Source organism: Caloenas nicobarica, chromosome 5, assembly GCF_036013445.1.
Source record: "Caloenas nicobarica isolate bCalNic1 chromosome 5, bCalNic1.hap1, whole genome shotgun sequence".
In the NCBI taxonomy this organism is placed as follows: domain Eukaryota; kingdom Metazoa; phylum Chordata; class Aves; order Columbiformes; family Columbidae; genus Caloenas; species Caloenas nicobarica.
In genome coordinates, this window is record NC_088249.1 from 53,624,636 (window position 1) to 53,651,887 (window position 27,252).

The following is a 27,252-nucleotide window of genomic DNA, read 5'->3' on the forward strand; positions in this document are numbered from 1 at the left end:
GAAGTAACATAGTAAAGATTAAGGCTATGAATGGTGGCCATTAGCAAGGACCAACTTTCCAGCACTGCAGATCATGGCCTTGGAAGCACATTTAGAGGTGACATTTTCAAGCTCAACATAAGTGATTTGGTAGTTTTCCAGGATAATTGAGGCCATTTCAGACTTTGACATATGTGAGTTTGACACTGTTTCATTGGACTTGCAATGTCGAACTTGTCTGTCGAGTCATAGTTTTCTAAGACTGGGGCAGAGCATCTCAGTATCGTTTTCACATAGTTCTCAGCTGCTGAGAGCACAGGAAACTCCCTTTAAAAGTGTATCCTTTTGATCAAGAGAAATATCTTTTAGAAAGGTGCATCTTTTGTCTTGTCTGTAAGAGATGAATAATTCAGTATATCCCTATGCAAATGTTTATTACTACCTATGAAAAAATGCACTTTATTTCTTCTCTCCATTTGTGTAGCGTCAGTTTCCCAGTGATGAATCTTTGTCAAATACAGGAATGTGCTACGGTGTTTTTGTGAGCTGATTGCATGCATATCTTCTGTTTCGGCATTGTGGAGGCTTAAATTACTGTTTAAACTGTGAATTTTAAAATGCTATTTTAATGTTACCACTATCCAGTAAAAGAAGCAAATTACCATGGGGAAAACGTTAAGGAATGCATAAAGATGCAGATCACCATGGTATTTTCCTTTGGCCTTCGGGATTTTGAATTTTGTTTCTCCATTTGTATAAATTTTTCCATGAGGTTATGTGAGGCGTGTCAATAAAAGAAAGCTTTCACAGTAGTTGTTGCTATAGTTACACAGTACGGCTCTTAGCCTCCTGCCCAGAAAGTAAACCACCTGCAATTCCATAAAATCCTTTATTGGCAGAGAAAGACTGAAAGAGACAGTACTGGTGTGCAGGTATATAGCAAATTCTAGGTTGCTCTGATATCCTTGCGGCTAATGCTGTCTTTATGCAGGGGTCTGCCGAAATGTTTTGTGGGTGAGGACAGCATGGAAAGGGGACAAAGGACATGTTTTGTCGGGGGAAAAGGTGCTGTATGCAGAAAATGCAAGATAAGAAATAAGTATTAAAGTGAACTAAAAAGAATCTCGGTTCATAGCATATATAAGCATATATCAGCTCCAGGGAAAGAGGGACTAAGCTGTCTTTTAAAGCTGAGTCGTACCCCTCCATACAGATAGAAAAGTCACGCTCGCAGAATGCTGCTGTTTTTCTGACTCCAGAATTCAGTGCTTTACTTACTCCTCAGATCTGTACAGCACAAGCGTTGAAATCAACACTGACTCTTAGAAATAGCATTTTGTTTCGACAGATCTTACATGCATTCAGAAACCCTAAAATGGCTTTTAACATGGCTTCTCTGTACTGAACTTAGAACTGAGTTCTACATTCACTATGTATTTTCTTATCTCTTTTCTATATGGCCATTTATTTAAGGATTTCGTATGAATTATTGCTATAAACTGTAGACTTTTAAAATCTTCCTTGGGATAGACAAATGTCCCTGATCTGTAGATGGAGAAACAAAAGCAGAGGAGCTTTTTTCTATGGAATTTCTCTGTAAAGCAGGCCTATAAAGTTTTTACCTTCATGATTCCCTTCCTTGAGTTCTTTTTATGACTGAATAAAGTAGGATGGGTTTATTTCATATCAGTCACCATGTGAGAAAGGACAGTTAAGTAAGTGCATGATGTCTCATGTTAAATTTGAATGTTCATTTTTCAAGTATGTTCTAAATATACAGATGAGCCAAGATTCCAGGACCCAATAACGCCTTCACTGCATGGTTTTTACTCTTTTCTTAAGTTCTAGGTTTACAGAGCAATGTGAATCTAATCCTGTGGATGATTAAATAAAACAGAGATTTTCTTTTTCATTATTTTTGTTATACAACATCCATAGGCTAAAGGTGAGGTCAGACCATGTGGTAGAGGAGGCGGTGAAAGATGTTCCCTGGCCTAAAGAGATAACTGTATAAATGACTAAAATAGTCAAGATGAGGTGAGGAAACGTAGAAACATCAGGATTGGTCCAGTAATGCAGGCAGCTCTCCGAGGTTGGGTACCCTGCTGTCTGCTGCTGCTTATGATGGTTTCTGCCTTTTGTCGGGAGAGCAGGTCTGACCAGATCCTTTCAGAGCTCTGGAAGGAGGATTATATTTTTGCTTTGTGCGGGGTAATTCTCCCTCTATAATGAGAAGCTTTAGAGTCACAGAGCTAAGAGGAGCAAAGTGTTAGTAGTGGAAACTGATAGCTGGAAGTGAAGGAATTAGTCATGACTCAGGTTTTTGCTCTCAACTACAATCACACTTTTTTCCTCATAGCTTCTTTTCTCATTTCAAAGGGAAGCAATTGGTCCCATTGCCATGCCCATCAAGGCTTGCCTTCACTGCTTAAGTCCCATTAAGACATTTTCTGATTACCAGTTCGAGAAGCAGCTTTTAATCCATGCCTGTGGTCAGCCTGAAGGAGAACTGGTTCCTTCACCACACTGTCAGCTAAGTAATTTTTGCCCCTCTTGGGTCTAGCCAGTGCACGCTGACATGAGGCTGAACTTGACTTACATTGGCTTGTGGATGAAAAGTTGTGGTCAGCATCATGTTAGTCAAACAAAATCTTCAAAAGTAGAATTATGCTTTGGAATGAATACAAAGTTGTTATTGCTTAATTGTGCTCTGGAGAGACAAAAAGCATCTCTTGCAGAGAGAGCAAGAATCATTTCTGCCTGAAAGAGCTTTGGGATCTTTCTGAAACAAACAAAAAAACCCAACTAAACAAAAACCTCCGCAACCTAATTAAAAAAAAAGCATGAGATAAAGTGGTGTGGGAACCGTAGACTGATTAATTAGAAGGATCTCTTGAGAAATTTCTGAAAAGGGTAGCCTTTCATGCTGGGAAGTAAACACTTAGCTCTATCAGCAACCTTTCAGCAAGACACTTGGCTAGGAGAGGTGTTGAAAATCAGAACTGCTGAAATTAGTAGAACCATATTTTAACACAGTGATTTAAAGACAGTTCTAAACAATAAAGGACTGCCACTTAGACAAAAATAATTTCTGTTTCCTAAGAAATTACTGAATTGTAATGGTTTTCCTCCATAGTAATAGGCACTCATGCAGAAATTGGATACAAACTTAATCCATAAGTGGCTGAATAAACTTATGAGGTCCCTTTTAGATTTAATCATACACACCTTAACTGCCTTTGAATCGAAACTTTGCTTCTTTTATTTTTCTATAGTGTATATTTGAACCAACTAGATACAAAAGATGTAGTTAAAGTGTAAACACAGAGCATGGTGTTTACTGAAGCGGCACATTAATGCAGTGCTGATCATCATGCTATAGAAGGTTTTGTTAACTGGACAGCATTTTGAGTTGTCAGTGTATATGTGGCAGTTTGGAAGATTAGTTTACATCTGAATTCTCAAAATTGTTTAGATTTTGGGTGCACTTGAAATCTCAGTGGGTTTCTGATTTTGCCTTTGAAGTATCTGATTTTTCAGAAAGCCCAATGTCTTCTGAAAACAAGTTTGTAAAGCAGCTTGGGCTGGACAGCTTGGGCAAGATTTGTCATCTTTAAACTATGTCTGTGCTAGTCAGATACCTATAGGCAGTGCAGAGGAAAAGATGCGTAAAAAGGTGGTATAAGGATTTTTTTGACTTCAGGTATTTGCCTTGGATCAGATGCACCCCACTCTAAAAGTGCGTTTGTCTCTTGAGCATGAAATGAGTTAGATGCCTAAGTGAAGGATGGATACATGCATAAATATGTACATATATGTAAGTTGACACACCATAGATGTTTTAGGCTTAGGCAAATTGAATCCCACTGCCAGAAACAGAGGTAATCCAGATCAGTAGTGACCATCTGCAGAGGGATGTGTGCAGAAAAAGAAATTGTGTTGTGCATTGCTACTAATGCAAGGTCTGAAAGCATGAAACCTGGTAAGCAAAGAGTTCCACAAAAGATGGCTGGGCCTGGGGCGGGTGTTACAGGCCATGAAGGGTGATGGAGTGAGGTGTGAGCAGGTAACGAAGTGGTGGCAAATGGGTAGTGCGTCTTTCAGTTTCAAAGTTTTGTCACTTCACTGTTGAAAATGGTTTTTTTACAATTTGGACTTCAGTCTCCCTGACATATGTCTCCTCTATTTGCCTATGCAAGATCCATAATTATATGTATGTTTTCTGTATAATACATGTCTGCATGTATGTATATGTGCATAAAATACTTTACAAACACAAATGTGAAGTGTAGTATTGCCAGTTGTGTTGTATTTCTTTTTACTCTCTTTTTTTTGGACAGTAAATTTATTAAGACAATGGATGACTGTGGTCATCCTAAAATACCTTGACCTGGTTGGTTCTTGTATCCATTGTAGTATTTTAAAATGAAGGTTATTGTCTTTCTTTTTAATTTTCTATGTCAAAAGATACGTGGAGAGCTTTAAAATGCTGATAATTCACCCCCCCCCAAAAAAAAAAATTTTTAAAGGCTTTTATTTGGGGAAAGATAGCATTTTAATTCACTTCTGCAAAGTTGATTGGACACTTAAAATTCGTATTCTTGCTTTGCCTGTTCCTCGGTAGATTTAAGAAGTCTCTAGAGTAAAAAGAAGCATTTTGGTTCACCCATGAATATAGTTCTGTTAGTAAGTGATCTTGAAGATCAAAGATCTCTTGGTGTACTGCACAAGAAATATTTTCATTATTGGTATTCAGCAGGCTTTAAGTAATCACAGGACCTTTGAAGCAGAGTCAGAGAAAAACAGTTGTAAAGTTTTTAAGGAGACATCTCAACGTCGTCTGTCTTTGTTATCTTCATATTTGGTTGTTTGTTTTCCCAGCAGTTTAAGGAATAAATTCAACTTATCTCGTATTCATATTGAAGGTTAGTGAGAACTAGTTTGTATAACATTCATTTGTTTGTATGTTACATATGTAGAATCATAGAATAGTTTGAGTTGGAAGAGACCTTCAAAGGTCATCTAGTCCAACCCCTCTGCAATGAGCAGGGACATCTCCAACTAGAGCAGATTGCTCAGAGCCCCAAGTCCTGTGGACACAGATGCGTATCATGGATTGCTTTCCTTGCTGCAAACTGAAGCTTGCTGTTTCACCAGAAGTTTGGACTGATTTGGTTTTAGTCTTTTACATTATTTTCTCATTAATATTGTCCTCCATAACTTAAAAGCCTTTCATGCTATTACTTTTTCTTTGAGAGTAATGATAAATATTTGCCATAGTGCAAATGTGGCCTGAAATTCTAACTAATTTTTTTCTGTCTAGGTTGCTTTCTATAGTTGCTCCTACTCTGTGATTAGCCTAGTGCCAACTATAAGATGGAAGAAACTGACTTTATGCATGTACACAGGAAAAGAACAGTGAGGCCAATGCAAGAAGGAGGCCCCATATTTCCAGTGTTTCTGTGTCCTCCAAAGTGAGGAGAACAAATCTCTTGAATTGTTAATTTGCCCAAATATTCTTTCAGAGATAGAATTGTTTGGTTTTGTGCCTTTTTTTTTTTTTTTCCTGAAGAATACTTTGTTATCCTGGGTATCTGGCAGATATAGGCCTTCCCAAATAGTGCCAAATATTCCTGTCTTTATTCCAGCTAGTTTCCTCTTCTCCCTGAGGTTATGCAGAGGATCAGATGAGATAGCGCCAAATGGCATCTCAGGGACCCAGCTTGCATTGTCCATTTTGGTCCTCTGACCTTCTGGAGCTGGCATGGTGCCTCTGAATCCCTCTTTCCATCAGCTGTTCCTCCTGTCACTGTGCCAAAGACAGATTTTACTTTCCAGCCTCAGATCCCTGCACCTGATGCATGAATGCTGTTTGCACTGTGGCTATTTTGCTATGGTCCGGAAAAATGTACTAGAGCAGAAACTTTCAGAAAACATCTCTGCATTATTAATTGCAAGAGATTTTTGTCTTGGGACAATCTTTTGTGGTTTCCTTCTTCCAAGGACTGACCTGATACATTCTCCCTACTAAAGGAGCTGTCCCCAATTCAGAATTTAGGTGCATCTTACACTGATAGAGGCAAAACGGTGAGTGTCCCTAAAATGTTCCTTGAACCCTCTGCAGCCATTCCTAATCAGAACAACTCACGTGGTGCTACTTGGTACCCAATGGCATCCCAAATTCTGCTTGCATTTCTTTCCCAGTTTTACACATTTCTAGGGAAGATTAGGGAGGAGTGGTGGGAAGAATAGGTGTACAGACTTCTGACCACAGAGAAGGCTGAAGGTAGAAATGTGGGGAAGCCGTGCTGCAGCAGGGTCATTCCCCAACTAAGTGGCCTGAGTTTGTGAAAGGTATGTTTGCACACCTAGATGTGCTCCATTCCACTTCATGGCTGGAGTCTCTTTAGCCCTGTGTGTTGCTTGAAATGCTTGGGTTTTGCAAGCTCAGTATTGAAACTCAACAACTTCTTTTACAACAAGAATTAGGGGGTTGTAATTCAATAGGTAATTGAATACAATTAAAGAAGAATAGAGTGAATTTTGTCCATGCAGATATAAAAAAGTAAAAGTTACTAAGCTGTGCTTTACATCTTGCCCAAAAATCTCTGTTCTGTACCAGAGAAGTAATAAGTATGTCAAAATCTGTCTTCATCTGAGCAAACTAGTCTTTACTTTTAACAGATATTGATGGCAGAACTCTTCCTTTGCTTAATATCAACAACCAATTCCTCCAGACTTCACTCAACAGTCATGTATGATTTTGAACTGATGTTTGGAGAACCAGATCCGATCCTGCCTTCTGGGTGCTTTTTTGAAGCTGTCTACTTTGATTCTCTTCCTGACCATTTCTAATTCTTATGGTATGTTGCGTACTTTTTAATTATGCATGACAAAGTCTGTTCTCCCACTACTACTTCTATATCCAGTGTTGACCATTTGCTCATTTTTTTCCAGAACTCTTACTAAAATATAAAATATTGCTTTAAATGTGCAGCTAAAAAAAATGGAGGTGTTATTCCTAAGGTCCTGGTCTTCCTGGCTATTGGTTACCTGGGAAAGAAAATTTGCGTCTCCTCTCTGGTAAACATTATTTGGCTCCTTACTTTGTATAAGTTTATTGACTGAGAGATATGGCTAAAGTTTCTGATCTTTTCCTAACCCTTAAGAAATGGGAAGAACTAGAATGCTTGTGTTCTGCTTTACACTAGACCCTGAAAACCTTCTCTGAAATCAGAGAAATGGCTTAGCCACGTAGATGGGAGTGAGGGTGTAATTTGTGATGTTTGTTACTTTGCAGTTTGTTTAGGAATTATTTTAAGTCTTTTTCTTTAGTATTCACATACTGGTTTACTTACAATTAAAATCTAATACAAGCCCAGCCCTGTAGAGTCAACCTCGAGTAAAAACATTGTGTTTCATCTGCCCCTTTGAGCAAATGTGACTTGCCTTTGGTGCACACACTTGAAGGAAATCTCTTTAAGGTCTGTGTTTGAAGTCTGAATTGTGGGATTTTTTTTTTTTTTTGCTTGCTTTCATCTTCTGTCACAGCTCTGTCAACCATCTTTCTGTTTTCTTCTTTGAAAGGGATGCTGTTAGTCCACAGAACTATGTTATAAGAATTAGAGGGGAATGATGGTTTTAAGAGGCAGCAACATTAACGTGGGGAAGTTACCAAGTCATTTACTTTTTGTTATTTCTTTTAGGTTGGGTCTGTTCAAGCAACCCAACCATCATTGTATCTGAGCAGATCTTGAGTTACCCTTTTAGACCCCAACACAGTGGTGAGCACAAGGATCCCCGTAACAACAGGCACAAAAATCAAGGCAGCCAAGGCACATGATCCACAGGAGTTTTATTAGATGTGCACTTGCACTACAGTACAGTGTGGTATAGGCACACTTGAACCAGATACAAATAGATTAACTCAAGTACAACAGTTGCAGCACAGAGGAAATGTAATCTGTAAATCCTGCCCAGAAAGGAGGGTTAGTTCATCCTGAACTCTCTCCGACTACAACTATGCTATAGCTTGTACCAAGCTAGGTGTTTTAAAGCTCTCATGGGTACACATGTACTACAGTGCTGTCACTGTTAAAACTACACTGTGACACTTGCAGGGGAGCCGTCATCTGAGCCACTGCGTTACGCTAAGAGTACAACTTGAAAATTTGCAAAGTAAGGCATCCTAATAACGTCACTGCTGAGTTGCAACTACTTTTGTTCTGAGGCAATGTTTGTGGAGCTGTGAGAAAATCTACCAGTTCAGTCGGAAAGAAGGAAACTGAGAAACTCAGTGACCACTTGTTTCCTTGATTTTTCTCTTTGCATTTCTGCCACTTTAGCTTATGTGACTTCTGGACTTCACCTCAGAGTACTTGTTAAGCATGGGGAAAAAGCCCCAACTTGTTTAATAACAAGCAGTTCTTCTAGACTTCACTCAACAGTAATGCACATCCATATCACGTGTCTTGAAACTTGACCAAAATGCAGCCTTGCAATTGATAAAGGGAATGAAAGAGGAAAAGGCCAAAGTAAAGCCCATTTAAACACAAAGCTGTTTTACAGATGAACTCCATATGGAAGGTTTACACATTTCACTTCTTGATTCTGAATTAGAGAATTGTGTTCTGCAGAAAAGGACACCTTCGGAAACAAGCCCCAGAACAAAACACTTAGTTTTGTTCAGGGTAAAGAGCCCTTCAGGGGAAGAGAAGAGCGGTCAGATAGGACAAAATTGTAGGTAAATGTGACTACATGGAATATCTTTTTACCTTTTGTTGTAAGTATTTTTGATAAGCTGCCGAAGGCTGACAGCTTTATATAGCCTGGTCTGCATGATCACCATAAAACTGCGCACTGGTAAATACACCAATGTATGATACATAGAGTTGCTGTATAAAATGTGTTAAGCACCAAAGCATTACCAAAATATTCTTTTCCAACCCAGCTGCTCTTTCTTGAGGAGAGGGTTCCTGAGAGCCCAGTGGGGTCTTTTGTTTCTGACTTAAGCCAACAAAGTAGGAGGAAGCACCATTTCACCTGCATGCTGCTGCTCATCTTGCTGTCTGTACCTTCTCCTGCTCTATGATTTGTTTAGTGCTTTGAGAGCTACATGTGGTACTGTAATGCAATTTGAGGCGTTTGTCAGATTCTTGGTTCTACTTTCATCGCTAAACTTTTTATCACCTATTACGTTTCCTTGGCCTGTGCTGAAGATGCCCTTCAATTCCAGGTCTTGGATGTAATGTTCTAGGTCAGAATGAATCTCAGTTGTCCCCTCCTTTTCTTTGTATAATCATTTCCATCAATTTAAAGTGTGTGTAAATTTGAAATGGTAATGCTTTATACCCAGAATAGAAGGGTGCAAATGACCATGGCACCATATGGTCCCCTGGGACACTTGAATAACTCGCACCCTTCTAGATGTGCTTTGACATACTGCTTCATCCATTTTTATTTTGCATGGACAACCTCTTACTAAGCACCTAGTAGAAGGTATTTTCTGTATGTTCTGTTTCACATTATACAGGTTGTCATGAGACTGTGGTCTCTGGCTCTGTGATGAGACCACGATTGTCTCATTCTGGCCAAACAAAGTTAAAGCACTGTGACATATTTAATGCCTGTCATTTTGTGAGGCAGTCATTTAAGTCCTGAATGAATGTCACTCTCTGCCATGACTGATATTCTGATGGAGCAGACATTAGTGCCACATTCAGAGCCTCAAGAAAAATCTCTCCATTAACTAATTTCTGTCAGATGTTTTTGTCCTGTCCTTAAGACAGCAAAATTTAAAGATTTTCTTGTCTTCTGCAGGTGTAAAAAAAAGCATCTTTAATGCTTAATCCTCTCTGCACTGCAGCTGCTTCATGTATGATATAATCCTCATGTACTGTCAGTGGACCAGATACGTTCAGTCTTGCACAAAGTCGTGAGCCCAGAGTTTGTTCTGTGTTGAGTTGGAGATGCTTTCCTGTTGGGGAGGAATTGACATTTTTTGAGTAAAACCAAAAGGAAAACCTTGTGCAGCACCCGTGAGTTTTAGTAATGAAAGTACCATTTGTGTTTCCCTGTGAAAACAGAAATGCAAACAGTTAATCCTTCCAATAGGTTTCTCTCCTTGCTACCTATTCACAGCAAAGCAAACATCTCCATCTTACAGGAGTCCAGTTTCACCAAGGAAACTGTCATGGTGCAATGGCTTAAGAAATCTGTAGTTGCAAGTATGTTGTTTTTAAATGCTAGGATATAGTTTTGTGAATTTCTTCCTCATGTTTTTATCTTCAAAATGGCAATGTATAACTGAGAAGAAAAAAGCAAAATCTGTCATAAACTAGCCTGAATGGTAACCTAAACTGTGGTTTGTTTGATGTAATGTGGAGTGATTATTTTAAATAGATACATATTAATTTGTGTGGTGAGCCATTCAGCTCCTGCTTTGAAGTGCGCTATGAGAACAGAACAAGATTTCTATTGTCATTGTATATTATCAAGGTAGCACTACCTCTAATGAACGGGCTCAGTGCTGGTGCTTAAAACAGTGCATAGGAGAATGCACAATATGTTTGTATGAAACTGCTAAGGCTTTTTTTTTAAGTGCCATTCTTAATGTATCTTTCCTTATTTCTCTGCATTGCTGTATGCTGGACTCTGTCCTCATATACAGTTTTCAGGCTGTGCCAGAGGTGCTACATTGCCCTTCACTGCGCACTCAGAATTTATATTATCATAAACATGATTCTTTCCTCTTCCTGTTTTATAACTCGCTATTTGTATGCTATGGAAATGAGGTTAGAAAAGATTAGATATGCTGCTCTTCTGTTTGCCATTCATAGGATACATACTGATATTGAAAGATAAACTAGAAATTACACTTTCCCAAATGAAATTAATTTCAAGGGAGATGTGTAGCCTTATTGTTCCATTTTACAGTACTCCATGTAGCACCATGGCTCCTTAAGCCATACCAGGCATCTTGCATGCTCAAGTTGATTTTCTGACTCCCTTCAGTAGTTAGTTGTGTGCTGTAATTGGGTATATTGACACTCGGCCTTGAGGCCCTGACCCACTTCGAAGACCCCGCTGTACTACACAATATGAGTATAGGCAGAGAGAAAGTCCAACTAGCAAGACAGTGCTGCTTCTGTAAAAAATAATTATTCACATGACATATTAGTTTAGAGCACCAAGTCAGAGAAGTCCATATTACGCAGGCTTCATGCATTAGTTATGAGCAGCTGTTTGAAGCCATTGGAAGTTGTTCTTTCCAGGTACCAGGATGAACCACAGACACATAACCCAAAGCCATCTAATTTTTTGCTTGTGTAAGACCCCTTCAGGGGAGGGGACTGAGTGCTGAGTCTGCTGCCTGGGGAGAGCTACTAATGATATAAAGGTGGAGTGAGGACAGGTTGTTGACTGGAGGCTAACTTTGAAATCAGCTTGTCTTTAGCATCATGACTTTGTACTTAGTATAAAAAAAGTATCTTGTTTCCTATCTGTATGTTATATTAGCACTGCAATGCCTGTGATTTTTATCTGGCTTACTCACTATAAAGTCAGACGCACATTTCTGAGGGTTGTGGTCCAGCAGCAATTGGATGGGCTGCCTGCCGGGCACAACAGCTTCCTCCTTGAAAATGTGAGTATAAATGTAGTTCCATAATAAAACTGGCACTATATCAACCTCTTAGTTGTTTTCTACTTTTGAAGATTCCATATAATGTTTTGGGATCATGTCATCTTACATCCCACTTACCAAACTTAGTCTTTAATAAGATTTTGCAGAATGCTTAGACTTCCCTTTTAGTTACCAATATGTTTCCATGTTTTTCTACAGAAAACAATTGGTATCAACCCTATTTCTTATAATCTAAAATTACAAATCTTTTGCACTAATGACAGAATTGTTGCTAACAAAAGTTTAGAAGGATATTTATTTCATTTTATTTTACATGACACCCTGGATTGCTAGATGTCCTGAAAAAAATAGGAAGGCTTATTCACTTGCGGTTTTCTAACTCCTTGGGAGAAACATGGTCTAAATCTCCTTCTGTATAGTGTTAAATTGTTCCTTGTGAGGTTTTGAATGCTTTCAACTCGTCAAGGGGAGATGACTGAAACACCTGAATTTTGTTCGTCGTCCAGCCCTGATGCTGTTTAAAGTCATTTGATTTGCCCTAAGCTGATCTCTTGCCTACTGTAACTTTATCTATAACCATATGTATAGTAGCACTAATTTAAGGTTGTTTTGTTTGTTTGTTTGTTTTTAAAAGAGATATTGTGGAGTATTTCTAAGACCACAGAGCCTATACAGTAGAGCTGTTCTAAAACATTTTAATGGATTCTTAAATGTGAAGCTGTCTGATTAATAGTTCAGCTTCAAGATACTTGGATTGCCTTTTAAAGCCAACTTTCTTTGTGTGCTTGGAAGAGTGGGAGAGGAGAAGCAGAAAGGAGACAAGCTTTTAAAGACAGCAGTTCATGAGCCTCCAGGGCACAGGCTGGTTTAGAAGCAAACTGTCTGTAGCCTCAAACTAGGCTGCAGTGATATTTGTAGCTTTCTTGTTTACAGTTTTCCTTGCTTTACCTTCAGACTGATTGTGCGGGTGTGATTTATCATAACCTGTCTTCAGCTGTTTAAAAGTGATATGCCTAGACTAAGACAATCACTTGGTCTCCCTCTATAGTGACTAGAGTGAGATAGATTTGCTTTTGACTCCAGTGGATAAGATGAATTGCATGTTGGAGAGATGTAGATGACTCCATTGGCTCTTGAGGAAAACTAGATGATCTATAGCTGAGTAACTTGATTTTTCGGAGGCTGAAATTAAATGCAGTGAATCTTACCCAGAGTATCTTATTTGCTAACAATGATTCTTCTCATTGGAAGAACAGAGTACTCAGCAATGAAGACCAATCCTAAATCTTCTTTCCCCAGAAACCTGTCCTCTGTCCAATATGCTGCAGCTTTGTTTTCCCTAGAAGTACTTTAGTTCAGTTTAATCAACCAGTGCATTGCAGTTGTCACTTCGGTTACTTTGAAAAAAGCTTATATAGTTACCGCAAATAGGAGGGCAGCAGCCAAACCAGATGGATTTGTTAAGGTTTTTGTTCCTTCATTTTTTGTATATTTAATGATGAAATTCCATTGAGATTATTCTGTGTTGCCATATGAGTTTTGTGGTTTTGTTTGTACTTTGAGTATCTACATTTTAAAAGGGAAAAAGTGAATGTGATGTATTATGCTGTTTCATTTAACCAGTGACATGGAGCAGGTTTCCCTCTTCACCTCACCAAACACAAATAATTTGTTTTGAGAACATGCTAAAATGCTTGTTTTAAATGTAGTTGGAAGCAATTTGTAGCTGAATTTCTACACATAATTCTAATGGTCTCTCATCCTGGGAAGGTCTGGTACAGGCATAAAAATTGAATTTTCTTCTGAAAGCATGTAGGGCTACTGGGGTTGTGTTGAGGTGTTTATCAGCAATAAACTGTGAATTGAAGCAATCGAAAAGAAAACAAGGGAAAAAAAAAAAAGGAAGGGGGATGTGTGGGAAGGAAAAAGAAATGAAATGAAATGGTGCCCTTCGTCCAGAGGCTAGCCGTTAGTTTGCTTTAATGAAGGGCCTTCCTGAACTCTGCAGATATTCCTTCTATGTAATTTTTTAATAAGTGTTTCATTATCTTCGATCTTTATTCTTCATTGACTTCAGCTTCTGTGCCAGTGATTCACATTGCTGCTTGTTCCCTCCTGGGCAGTGTCACCGCAGTCATTTTGCCCAGCCCTCCTCCAAGTTTTGTTAATATGTTATTATGAAAAAATGTACTCAGTGTGTTTTCAGCAAATTCTGTTTTCTCTGACACAAATCTAGCAGCTGGCTTTTTACATGTACAAACCTTTCTCTAAATCTTCTACAGGCAGATATGGTACAGTGTACCTTTTATTTTCGCAACAATAGTTCTCTGCCTTTTAGTTTTGGCTTCTGACTTGATGGTGATGACAACAGTTTTTGTGGGCTGTCATTCTGTATCTGTCAGCTGCCCTTTCATCCTTTCAGATTTCTTCCTGGCTCTCCATATATGCACAGACATTTTTTTTAGAAGACCATTCATAAATCCTAGTTACTCTATTTTTCCTTTACCAGTTTTCACTCTTGGCCTATTTCAGTAGCCTCAGACCTCACTTGAGTCATGTAGAAAGATCTCTTTGGTGGCTTTTCTACATGCTTGGAGAAGTAAAGGCTGGAAAATACTCAGCGATCCATATTTTAGGGGAGATGTTCTTGTCTGGGAGTTTCCTAGCTTGTAAATTTTTCTGTAATGTTTTTTCAAAAGATGTTTGACTAGATATATTTCTGAATTTGAAAGGTTAATATCCTACTGCACTGTTTCTTTGAATATTTATTATGTCATTTGTGTTCCATTGAGCAGTTTGTAATTCAAGGTGACCAAAAAACTTCCTGGTTTCCTCTGTCTTGTCCTGATGGAACAAGATGAAAAAAAAAATCCTTTATTCCAATGTAGTGAGTCTCTATACAAACATGGAAGTTGTTGTACTAATTGTTCGTGGTCTAGTAACAAAAAGCTTACCACAGTCATCTTATTAATGTTATAGTCCCCTTTCATTAAACTTGGTAGTTTTCCCGCTCTAAGTAGGCTTATTCTGCAGGTTCCACGTGTTAACTGTGGGAAAGAATGCCTTTCTTAGGTGCAGCTGTTCTTCTTTCTTTGAGTTTTTTCCCTGAATAATTGTTCTGTGATGTATCTTTAGTCTTGGTTTGCAATGTCTTTTTTTCCGGCTTGTTGATATTTGCATAAATATTTTTACCAGGAACCTTACAAAAAATTTCCAGTTAACCTCCTAGATGTTCTGATCTGTTCATATTTAAATGGGATATATTGCACATTTACTTTCTAGTACTTTTCTGCAGCACATGTATGTGTATTTGTGATGTAGGTTGGGCTGTCAATATTGTGCATGCATAGGCATAAGAAAACCTGGTGCCTTCCAAGATAAGAATAACAGAACTGCTGTATTAGGTGAGACTTATCTACCCTACTGTGACATTCTAGTGGCACTTCGTTGTCAAGAAAATTAAGTCATTGTTTAATTACATCTGACTTAAGTAATGTTTACACTTAATTACAGAAGAGGAAAAATGTAATACACTAATATGAAAAGAAAACAGAAGACAGTGAAATGTTACTGGATTTGCAGGAGAGAAAGACAGTCCTGCTTGCTTTGCAATAATCTGTTTCTGAATTTTGAAAAGTAAAATTATTTTAGAATTATGATTGGGATTGGATTTTGTGAATTTTGGCATTTTTCTTCTCATTACTTGGACTCCAGAATGGTGCTTCATGCTGTCAGTACCGGCTGCTTTTCAAAAATAACAATGGCATCAGAAACATGACTATATTGTAGGATGACTTTCTTTTTATTGCAGAAATTCAGAGGCACAGTCTGTGACTGTCAAGTAAAAAAAAGAAAATAGGGATGAAATATCTCTTGTAGTGCAGAATAAGAGGGGGGTTTGATGGATTTTTTTATTATGTCAGCCATTTATAGAACAAAATTTACATATTGTGCTTCAAGGAGGAATACTATAGGGTAATAATAATAATACAGGGATCACAATTTGCGATATAAAAGAGTAGATGTTACAAAATAAATAATAGTGATGGGAAAATAAGGATAATAAAAACAGTGAAATGGTGTCAAAGCAAGCAGAAGAGGTAGGATGATTAAGAGTAAGTTGCCAGAGACTTGTTTTTTAAGGAAAAAGGTGAGATGTGAATTTGAAAATCGGAATGAAATGGGATTTGGCTGCTCTGTGATTCTGTGTTCCCCAGTCCTACAGATCATGCTGTGAATGATTAGAGTGACTGAGCTTGGTTTGTGATATTATAGTTTTGCTTACTAGGAGACCCTGAAAGACAGGGATTCCACATAATTTCAGGGAAGGACCTGAAATTGCAGAGAAATTTCTGTGGGCTCTGTATAAATACTGAACCAGGTATTTACTAAATGATTTTCAACTGTCTTCATTATTTTAATCTCTCTTACGTTGTTAACAATATGGAACAAGACAGAGAATAATTCATTTGGATTTATTTACATTTTCAAGAGAACTAGAAGATTTTTCCTTAGCAGAATTTCTTAGAACCTAATTAGAAGATGACTTGACAGATCTGCTCCCCAAAACTAACCAAAGCTGTTGTCTTTCTGTGGTCTTTATTCTGTATTTTGTATCCTCTCTTTTAGGTGAACGATGCTTCTCTTGGGGATGGAACGAACATGGGATGTGTGGTGATGGCACAGAAGCAAATGTTCACGTCCCGAAGCCAGTCAAAGCTCTTGGCTACGCAAAACAAATCTTAATTGGATGCGGGGCAGGACACTCTATGGCTCTTTGTCAAACTCCACATCAGACTCAGCACACCTGAAATCGTAGCATCATGGATGGGGATGGACATTTTTGGATTGCGTAGCTCAGATGTGCTACAAGAGGATTGCCCATGATTCACACATTAGTTGGAAAGTGCAGAAGAGATTTTTTCTAAGACTGAAAGGAAAGAATATGCATAAAACCCTATAATATTATAAAAATGGTTTCATGGGCCCTATTCACAGGAATTGACTTTCTTACCCACAGATAGAATGACATTTTGCCTTGATGCAATACCATTGAAGAAAGAATGACTTTTACTTGTTCTTCTCAGAAGTCTTTGAGGAAGAAACTAACGGCATAATCGCTTATTGATGTATAAATTCGGCCTGAGGAAATGGTCTGAGAAGGCGGAGGCACAGGGCCCCTTCTGGTCTTTTATTATTGTATCTTTTTCATGATGAGCATTTGTTATGCCTGCCAACTTCTACTGGAGTTGTGAGCTCCAGCATCTCAGAAAATCCAGTTTGCATCACAGAGAAATGCTAGTGAACATAAATAGATGCATACACGCATTTTAAACAGAAGATTAGGATAAAAAAAATAAAAGGAGATATAATTTAGAAGGTTGGCAAAAAAATGAGGCCCTTCTGAACTAGCTATATCTTGATTAAACTCTGAAAGGAGCATTATTTCTGAGAAATTATCTTCTGTGCCAGACATCAGTTTATTACAGATTTACAGGGATGCAGATCCACATGAATTATCATTAACTTGCAAACCAAACCTGAAGTTTCCGCAAGTACTGCTTAGGGAAGAAAAGCTTCTAAGGGCTCTTGGAAACAGTAGAGAAGTTCTTGACAAAAGTCCTAAGTCCAGTTGTAGCTGTTGAGGACAGTTTGGTGTGACATAGCTCCTGTGTTCGCAGCTGCCTTTGAATAGGAAGACATCAAAATCTAACCAGAAAGTTTTTACAAGTTCTCCAGCTAAGATGCAGACCAGAATGCTCCTGATAATTTCAGGTTAGTTCTCACATCTGTTTCACAGCCCAGCTGAGTTACTGTTCAGAGCGTGCCCACAGTACTTGTTCCGGGTGAGTGCTCGGCAGAGAACATAGGCCTAACACTTGTTTTTGTAGGAGAAATGAAAAAGTGTATATTATCTTTAGATATTATTAGCTGCCTATGTTGAGCAGAATTTTGAAAGCTATTTACAAAACTGTTTTTCACACAAATACAGCGGATGCCATTAAACTGGATGTTTACCTCCCACGATTGTTACATTTGCTTTGGTATTTGATGTATTTCAAGTTCTAAATATAGAGAATACTACTGTGTGGTAAATCCACCTTTTAATGAGACCTACTGTTGCTTAACAGTGCTTTCATTTTTAAAGCAAGCTCGCCAGTGAAGAAGCCTTACAGAATTACAAAAATCCTCAGAGAAGGGCTCTTAGGAAACTGGACAGGAAGACTTTCTAATGATGTATCAGTATATGCTTGAGGGGGAAGGAACTAAGGTGGCAATATGGGCTGTGAGGGTTTCCTCCCCTTGACTCTACAGCAGTTATAGCTCATGGCCCAATTTTCATTGGCATTTTCTTTTTCTATTCAATGGATGAGAAAGTTGAACTGACTATGACACTGATTGTAACAACTGTATTATGCATACTGAAAGAATCTGTAATAATCATCAAATGGGTCCTCTGCAAAAAGTGCAGAATTGAGACTTGTATTGTAAAGTTCCATTTTCTAGATACCACAGCCCCTTATATGCACTGAACAGCTTGTCATGCTTTTTTTGGCAGTTCTATCTGAGGTTTCTACCTTTGTTTTCCTCCAAAATCTGTGTACCAAATGAACATGTTATCTTGTTTCAGCAATCATACCTTTTAAATAATTCTGTTCTTGACGAAACACAGCTAGTATTTCTGCCCTGGGACACAGGGGTTACTGTACTGAGTGTATTTTGACTGTGTATGCTGTTGCTGCAGTTCATTTCAGAGGAATTCAACAAATTGTGTAACAAATAAACGCGACTTGGTTATTTGAAATGTTACATCTGTAACAAGAACACACTTTTGGAAAAGCAAAGAATGACTCGGGGGGATAAGGAGGAAAGAAAGGAATACTTTGGTTTATTCCTGGTCCTGATCTTGTGTTTCATGGCTGCATCTGATCTTCATCTTTGAAAGGGCAAGAACTGCATTTTCTCTCCTTCGCCTTGCCTATATAGATTGAAAAATTTGGGAAGTAATGACTTGTCTTGAGAGCTTGATGTACTAAATGCTTTGTTGTTGGTCAGGACTTCCAGATGCTGCTGTAGTATGAAAAGCAAATAATAATGCATTGTAGATGGTACATGGTTGAATGTCAAAAACAAGTTGTTGTTCATTCACTCAGAAATGAACGCCCTGTTTTGAATGTCAGTACGCTTTGTTTGCGGACTAAAGCGTTGTACAAAGTCAGCTAAGGCTTTCTACTGGAAGGAAGTGAGCACACAGTGGAAAGTTCCTCATCAAGTGGAGAAACTCCCTTCCTTGCTGGTGTCCAGAGCTTAGTGGTGGTTCCCTGCTGATGTCCTGATGGAGAATGTCAGTCTCTGCAAGGCAAAATGCAGAGCCAGTGGGCTATGGCAATGCTTCTGTGGAGCATGCAGAGGCAGACTTCTTGATGCAGGTCTTCAGTACTTAAACAAAGCAAGTCTTTTATGTAAGCATTCTGTGTTCACATTCACATGAAAATAAACAGACAAGGTTTGTAATATATATCTAATACTGGAGCAATGTAAGCAGGTGTCTGGGCAGCTGCTCTCTCCTCCCATTTTCTGAAAACAAGCAAACCTGCCAATGAGCTGACGTGAGGAGGGAGAGGGGAACTTAATATCACAGCTTTGCTGGAGAAGAAGTTGTGAGCTGTTGGCCTTCAGACCAGAGAGCTTCCAGGCTCTTGGGTGGAAGGGGAGAAAGAAGCTGTTGTGTGTACTTCTGTTGTTTGAAATCCTAGGGAATCTCCAGTTGTTACTTATGCAACCTCCATGTGCACCTGTGCAAGACTCTCCTGTGCCATTTTTAAGAATGTTGGTAGGAAGATGAGTGTGTTGTGTCAGAAGTTCCTGTCTCTTGGATAATTTGTTTAGGCTGCTTGCCAGTCACTGATGTTATTTGACTTTGTGTTGCATTCCTGAGTGACTGTTAATAGATGCTTTTCTGCTTAGAATGCCGGACCCTGTATCTGAAGTGTGTTCATTTGAAAGAGAAATTCAGTTCTGACTTTCTTCTCGTTTGCACAGTCACCATTTCTTACATGTCACTGGCTTCCTTCCCCTATCTGTGTGTTGTCAGTCCTGTTGGTGACTAACTGGTTCTTGCCATCTGCATCTGCCATAAAGGTCACTTCTGCATGAGTGACAGGAGGTTTTGCTGGGCTACATGGCTGAGCACAGAGAAGTTGAGGGAGAGGGGAAGAATTGGATTTGATTTTGCTTTATATGACATTTTTTGAGTCATAAGACTTAAAGATGAGGATGGAAAACAGACAAGGAGATCAGTTTGAATGTACAGGAGAAAGGTGACCATAGAAAAATACTTAAATGAATGGCAGTAGAGAGCCTGACATTGTCAGCTAAAACAGAGAAGAAAAGAAGGGCTGAGGGAGAAGACAGATTCAAGATACAGGTCCTGAAGACTGAATAATCACACAGGGATAGCAGCATTCCAGCCTACTGGTATGGTGGAAGTGAGGTGAGGGACAAGCTATTCTATTTCTTGGATGTTATTGTTCCCCCCATCCCACCGTTTATTATGAACAACATGAATTACTGAGCTGCAGTGGGTTCTCTTTCTCATTCATAGCACATCTTGAAATTTCCAGTTCTCTTCAGTTGGAACAGCAACATCTGTCTTCACCTTCCAGTCTCAGAAATCTTTAGATCAGGCCTGTGACCTAGTCCAGCACTTAATCAAATACTTACTATTTTTTCCATTAAATTCCATGAAATCTGAATCTAATTTAAACAAGAATTAAGTAATTTCGGGACTTCCACTTCCTTTCCCCCTCTTTTAGAAATCAAGATGATGATGGATCTTTGTAAGTGAAATTGCTATGTTTTCACCAAAAAGTCGCTTGTGTTCTCTTAGCAATTTTGGTATTTTTACAGCATATGGCAAGTCTTTTCGTTTTCTTCTAGCTAGAGATTTTCCTAAAAAAAGGCTCCAGAATTTTTCATCAGTATTTGAGTCGTGCTTGTGGTATTTACTACCAGCGTATAGTTCAGAGCAGCTGAAAATTCTGTAAAGGGGAGAAGAAAATACTGAAGCGGAAAACGTAAGTCTTGCTTCCCAAAGGCTGGAAATGGATGCGATCTGTGGTACAGAATCATCTTGTGTGGTTGGATTGCACTTAAAAATGCACACAGTAGAAAAGTGGAGCTTAGAGGGAATTTGCTGAAAACTCTAGCTGACACAAAAATAACTAGACAGTTGAACTTTTGACATACCAGTATCTTGATTTATGTGCAAAAAAACGGGTAGTACATGCTTTGTTATTTTCTTTTAGCTTTTGTGCTTTTCTTAATTCCTGATAAACGATGGTCTTTGATGTTTTGCTCCAGGTTAGAAAGAATGATTTAATAGCCTTGAATTAAAGTGCTTTGGTTGTATGGAAATGGCCTTCTGTTGGATGAATGTCCCAAAAAATAACTGTAAAGGGGGCTATTTACCAAATGTGTCTCTGAAGTTAGTTGTTTGAAACTGCATGTCTAAAGCCATTGCTGTTTTGTAACTCAGATTGAAGGGGCTGAAGTAAGGAACATTCTTCAGCTGTTTGTGCATTTCATTCAGATTCATCTGTCGCTTGTCTCTGCATTCACCTGGTTTTAATGCAGAAGCAGTTTTTACTCATCAATGCCTCATTTTAACTTCTTTTTAATATATATTTAGAAGTGGGGCCAAGAATTTGGGAGATTTTTAATGTTCTGACATGATTTTAGTTTTTTGCTGCAAATATCAAACGAGTTTAGCTTTTCTTTTGTTTTTACTGATTTGAAAGCATGAAGACATGGTACCCAAATTAGGGCAGCAGAGGAGTTGCCAATCAGTAATGAAGATGCTCTGTCATTTTAACTGTGTGGGTGCTTAATAGTTTTCCATAATAATCCTCTGCTTTAATGTACAGAAGAAAAGGGATTCCTATAGGGGCATTGTGCTCTTTTGCAGACAAGGAGACATGGCATCTTTTAAATAATGGAGAGATGCTTCTCCTTTGGTCCCGTAATTCCAAGTAGATAGATTATAATAACTTTTTCTACTCAAGTGCCGCTTTTCCTCTTTTGATCTCAGAAGAGTTTAAAAAGGGATAATGTCACAGAAACAAAAGATGAGGCACAAAAAATAGAAACGCCCCAAGCCCTGTAACCCAGCATGTCCACAGTGGAGCCAAGAATAAAATTCCCATATCCTGAATTCCAGGCCAAGGCTCTACCTTCTAGGCTATAGTGGTTCCTGATGAGTGGTTCCTGATGTTTTTTTCAGGTAAGCCTCACTGCTACTACTTCCTTCTCTCCTTGCTCTTCTTTTCCCCTCACGACTAATTGCTGTTTCCTCATATACTCCTCTCCCTCCTGCTTGTGTAACGCATTTTCCAGAGCCATCTTAGAATCATAGAATCATTTCAGTTGGAAGAGACCCTCAAGAACATCGAGTCCAACCATAACCTAACTCTAGCACTAAACCATGTCCCTAAGAACCTCATCTAAACGCCTTTTAAACACCTTCAGGGATGTGACTCTACCACTTCCCTGGGTAGCCTGTTCCAATGCCTGACAACCCTTTCCAGGAAGAATTTTTTCCTAATATCCAATCTGAACATTTCCTGGCACAACTTGAGGCCATTTCCTCTTGTCCTATCACTAGCTACTTGGGAGAAGAGATCAACCCCCTCCATGCTACAACCTCCTTTCAGGAAGCTGTAGACAGCGATAAGGTCTCCCCTCAGCCTCCTTTTCTCCAGGCTAAACAGCCCCGGTTCCCTCCACTGCTCCTCGTAAGACTTGTGCTCCAGGCCCCTCACCAGCTTTGTCACCCTCTTCTTCACTCTCTCTAGTACCTCAATGTCTTTCTTATGATGAAGGGCCCAAAACTGAACACGGTATTCCAGGTGGGGCCTCACCAGTGCCGAGTACAGTTGCACAATCACTTCTCTAGTCCTTCTGGCCACACTATTCCTGATACAAGCCAGGATGCTGTTGGCCTTTTTGGCCACTTGGGCACACTGCTGGCTCATATTCAGCTGGCTGTCAATCAACACCCCCAGATCCCCCTCTGCCAGGCAGCTTTTCAGCCACTCTTCCCTGAGCCTGTAGCACTGCCTGGGGTTGTTGTGACCCAAGTGCAGGACCCAGCACTTGGCCTTGTTGAAACTCATACAATTGACTTCAGCCCGATGATCTAGGCCATCCAGATCCCCCTGTATGGCCATCCTGCCCTCCAGCAGGTCAACACTCCCACCCAATTTGGTGTCATCTGCAAACTTGCTAAGGGTGCACTCAATCCCTTCATCCAGATCATTGATAAAGAGATTAAACAGAACTGGCCCCAATACTGAGCCCTGGGGAACACCACTTGTGACTGGCGACCAACTGATTTGGCTCTGTTCACCACAAGTCTTTGGGCCCAGCCATCCAGCCAATTCTTTATCCATCGCAGAGTACACCCATCTAGGCCATGAGCTGCCAGCTTCTCCAGGAGAATGCTGTGGGATATGATGTCAGAGGCTTTACTGAAGTCTAAGTACACAACATTCACAGCCTTTCCCTCATCTCATCTACTAGTTGGGTCACCTTGTCGTAGGAGATCATGTTGATCAAGCAGGACCTGCCTTTCATAAACCCATGTTGACTGGGCCTGATCACTTGGTTGTCTTGTATGTACTGCATGATGACATTCAGGATGATCTGCTCCATGACCTTCCCCAGCACTGAGGTCAGACTGACAGGTCTGTAGTTCCCTGGATCTTCCTTCTGGCCCTTCTTGTAGATGGGCATCACATTAGCCAACTTCCAGTCAACTGGGACCTCCCCAGTTAGCCAGGATTGCTGATAGGTAATGGAAAATGGCTTAGTGATCATCTCCACCAGCTCCTTCAGCACCCTTGGGTGTATCTCATCTGGCCCCATAGACTCGTGGTGTCCAAGTGGTGTAGCAGGTCACTAACCATTTCCCCTTGAATTATTGTGGCTTCATTCTGTTCCCCCTCCCTGTCTTCTGGCTCAGGGGCCTGGATACCTGGAGCACAACGGTCTGACTATTAAAGACTGAGGCAAAGAAGGCGTTTAGTACATCAGCCTTTCCCTCATCTTCTGTCACTATGTTTCCCCCGGCATCCATCGGGATGGAGATTCTCCTTAGCCCTCCTCTTGTTGCTGATATATTTATAGAAACATTTCTTGTTGCCTTTCACAGTGGTGGCCAGTCTCAGCTCTAGTTAGGCTTTGGCCATTCTGATTTTCTCCCTGCATAACCTCACAGAGTTCTTGTATTCCTCTTGAGTGGCCTGCCCCTCCTTCCAAAGGTTATAAATTCTCCTTTTATTCTGAACTTCCAGCTGCAGGTCTCTATTCAGCCAGGCCGGTCTTCTTCCCTGCCGGCTCGCCTTCCAGCACACGGGGACAGCCTGCTCCTACGCCTCTAAGATTACCTTCTTGAAGAGAGACCAGCCTTCTTGGACTCCTTTGTCCTTCAGCACTGCCTCCCAAGAGACTCTGCCAACCAGCCTCCTAAACAGATCAAAGTCTGCCCTTCAGAAGTCAAAAGTAGCAGTTCTCACCGCCCTCCGTACTTCCCCAAGAATAGAAAACTCAATCATTTTATGATCACTATGCCCAAGGCGACCTCCAACTGACACGTTACCCACAAGTTCTTCTCTGTTTACAAACAACAGGTCCAGTGAGGCTTCTTCCCTGGTAGGCTCACTAACCAGCTGCGTTAGCGAGTTGCCTTCCATGCGCTACAGGACTGCAGGAAAGCTTCCTCTCTGCTGTGTTCTATTTCCAGCAGGCATCTGGTAGGTTGAAGTCCCCCACAAGAACAAGGGCTAGTGATCAGGAGACTTCTCCCAGCTGCCTGCAGAATATTTCATCTGCCTCTTCATCTTGTGTCCTCCTCCACATTTCTGACTTCTTGTGCTACTGCCACCCTTTGTCCAGTCACTCACTTGTGTTGACGCCACCACCGTAAAGCATGGTTCCTACTGAGCTTATCTGCTTGGGCTCAAGCCGTGTGTCTCCTCATCATTCTGGTATGACTCATGGTAAGGAGCCCCTGTATAGGCTGTGTTGTCCCTGCTAAGCCCTTTGGGTCCAGAAGGTGTGTGGGTACCCTAGAGTGATATCTAGACTAGATGATCTCCAGACGTCCCTTCCAACTAAATGTAACCGTTCTGTGATCTGAGCTACAACAACTGCAATACTTTGCCTTTTGCTGACTAAGGAATCTCTAACCTGCTCCATGGGCAGCAGAGAAACCAGTGGAAGTCTTTGATACCTGAAGATGTTTGGACCTACGTACTTGCGTAAAAGCTCAAGTGAATGCTGAGGGTTGAAAACCTGGCTTGGTCAGCCTGAATCGAGGAATATGTCTCTCCATGGGGGCAGATGACTGTCCTTAGTTTTAAAGCATGTGCTCTGTCAGATAAGGAAAGTCAAAAGTTGCAGTTCTGGATCCATTTTCTAACTTGAAGTTCAATTTGAATTCGAATATTGTTCTTGATTGCAAATAAGCATTTGTATTCCCCTAAGAGATGTTGCACCTACAGTCCTAGATGAATGCAGAGGCTTTGGGATTTCTGAGCAGACAGGTATTTTATGCCCAAACTCAAATAAGTGATTGACTTGAAAATAGTCTGCATAATTTAAGCACATTTTCATGAAGTGAAGTTAGTTTGTCTGTGAGCTCAGAGACCAAGTCGTTTCTAGGATATACATGGAAAGCAGAGAGGTAGGTTGCCTTATTTTGAAACCATAAAAAGCATATGCAAAGTGGCAAGTTAAAAACTGCAGTTGTTTTTTCTTCAGGATATCTTTTTTGGAAGCAGCTCTCTGCTCAGTTCCTTTCTGAATGCCCTTGTCTTAGCCCTGCTTGCTCTTTTCTGTATTTCAGTCTGCTCATTTGTCCTAGCAGCCATTCGTTTCAGTGATGTATTTTCTTTTTGAGCCTGAAACTTTGATGAGAGAGAAGGCAATTTATGTGAAAAATCACTTTAGCCAGATTAATGACTACTGCGCTTGACTGTTATCACAGCGGTATTAGCTAGACTTTTTTTTGTTGGAGTGAGAGAACAGAAACCACTTCTCAGATCCTTGCTGTCTGAAATTGTAGTTGTGGAGACACATCAGGCTGGTCCAGAAAAAACTAGTACCTTCATGCAGCCAGAGGAAAAGCTGTATGTGTAGAAGGTGTGCTTGAGGTGTGCTTTTAATGTTAGCAATTAGTAAACCACTAATTGCCAGTGGGTTCAGATGAAGGACCAGCATCGCGTCCTGTAGCTGGGGGTCCATTGCCAAAAGCTGAGTTTGCAGAGGTGGAAACCCAGATGTTCATCTCCAGCCAGAAACAGGCAGAGCGTGACTGAACTACACAATGTGCTTCTGCTCTTACTTACAAGAGTGGGAAGTCAAAAGTAGTCAGTGGCATTATTGCAAGTCTCAGGTCAGAAGCTACCCGTGTGTATAGCTTTAGTGCTTTAATCAAGATGTATACCTCCTGTGGTGGGAATGGGCAGGCTTGAAGGAATTAATGTTTTAATCATAATACCCTGGCAAAAGCTCCTTAAATGTAAGGCAGCTGGGATGATGGGGTGAATTTCTCTTAGGATTCAGTGTCGGGATTCAGCGCAACAGGTCTTGAAATTTTCCAGTTGTCTCCTTCTTTCCCTGTGTTGTCAGAGCTGCCACTGTTGTGCAAGGGGAGCTGTGGGGTCAGATGGTCCTTAAGCTTTAGAGCATCTCCTGAAGGGCTGTGGATGGGAAACCTTGTTCTGTTCCTGAAGGGTTTATAGAAGTCACCCAAAGACATGTTACCTCAAATCAGAATAAGCTGAGAGGTGTACCTAAATGAAAATGGGACTGGTAGATGTAAAAAGTAGCACAGAACGACAATTGCTTTAGGGCACATGTATCCAACCTGTTAAGGCTCATATGTATGCAAAGCGCAATGGAAGGCAAAGACTTACGTAGGGTTTACACGGCTGAACTGTTAGTATTCCTTATGGTAATGGAGAATTTGAGCAGCCTTCATGCTGGGCCCTTGAGTTACTGTTAAATAAAAAATGGAAGAGATAAATCTATTTCTGGATTCTTAATACATTGAAAGAGGAAAAGTTGTTCGTTAGACAACTTTTGGATCCTGGATTAACCTGGATATTGCCTCTGGAGGTAGGAAATTGCTCATTTATCAGCCGAGAATAACAGCATAGAAACAGTGTGAGGAAAATAGTTCTTGGGAGAATGGATAGTCAACTCAAGTAGAAATCAAGTACATAATGCTTCATCAGGGACTACAAAGGAGTTTTCTAATTACGTACAAATTCAGATGATCAGCTTTTCTTCTCTTCCTAAAACACAGCTTGAGGTTTTCCTTGATTTTCCTTTTGGAGTAGAGTTTTGTGGAGACAAGGTCCAGCTGCAGTTGGGTTTTTTTTGGTTGTTTATAATTTAGCACTTACCAGAGCCATGAGTGTGTTTCTTCTGTTTTGGGGGGCTTGATCTCTACTTCCTCTAGACGATAGGAAAAATATTCTTTTACAGTTCCATGTATATCAGCAGTCGCAGGTGCCATAGCATCCTTGGAAGGTCGACAGCTCTTTTGAAGTTTCTCATGTAAG

At 40.1% G+C, this 27,252-nt stretch overlaps 2 protein-coding genes across 8 annotated transcripts in view; one reads left to right on the forward strand and one right to left on the reverse strand.

The window, feature by feature from the left end:
- The window catches only part of SERGEF (secretion regulating guanine nucleotide exchange factor), a 281,087-nt gene that overhangs the window by 136,099 nt on the left and 117,736 nt on the right, over nt 1-27,252 (forward strand). For 5 of the 7 annotated variants that reach the window (XR_010606276.1, XR_010606275.1, XR_010606278.1 and 2 more), the window contains exon 11: nt 16,253-17,398. Coding sequence is in view for 2 of the 7 variants with exons in the window: in XM_065635838.1 (XP_065491910.1) it covers nt 16,253-16,434 (182 nt within the window). In the remaining 5 variants the exon portion in view is untranslated. Of the gene's footprint in view, nt 1-6,663; nt 6,843-16,252; nt 18,434-27,252 lie in introns of those variants that run through there. The other 2 variants (XM_065635839.1, XM_065635838.1) reach the window with 2 other exon arrangements.
- The window catches only part of KCNC1 (potassium voltage-gated channel subfamily C member 1), a 127,582-nt gene continuing 110,103 nt past the window's right edge, over nt 9,774-27,252 (reverse strand). The window contains exon 4 of the mRNA XM_065635830.1: nt 9,774-9,955. Within this exon, the coding sequence (XP_065491902.1) occupies nt 9,774-9,955 (182 nt within the window). The remainder of the gene's footprint in view (nt 9,956-27,252) is intronic.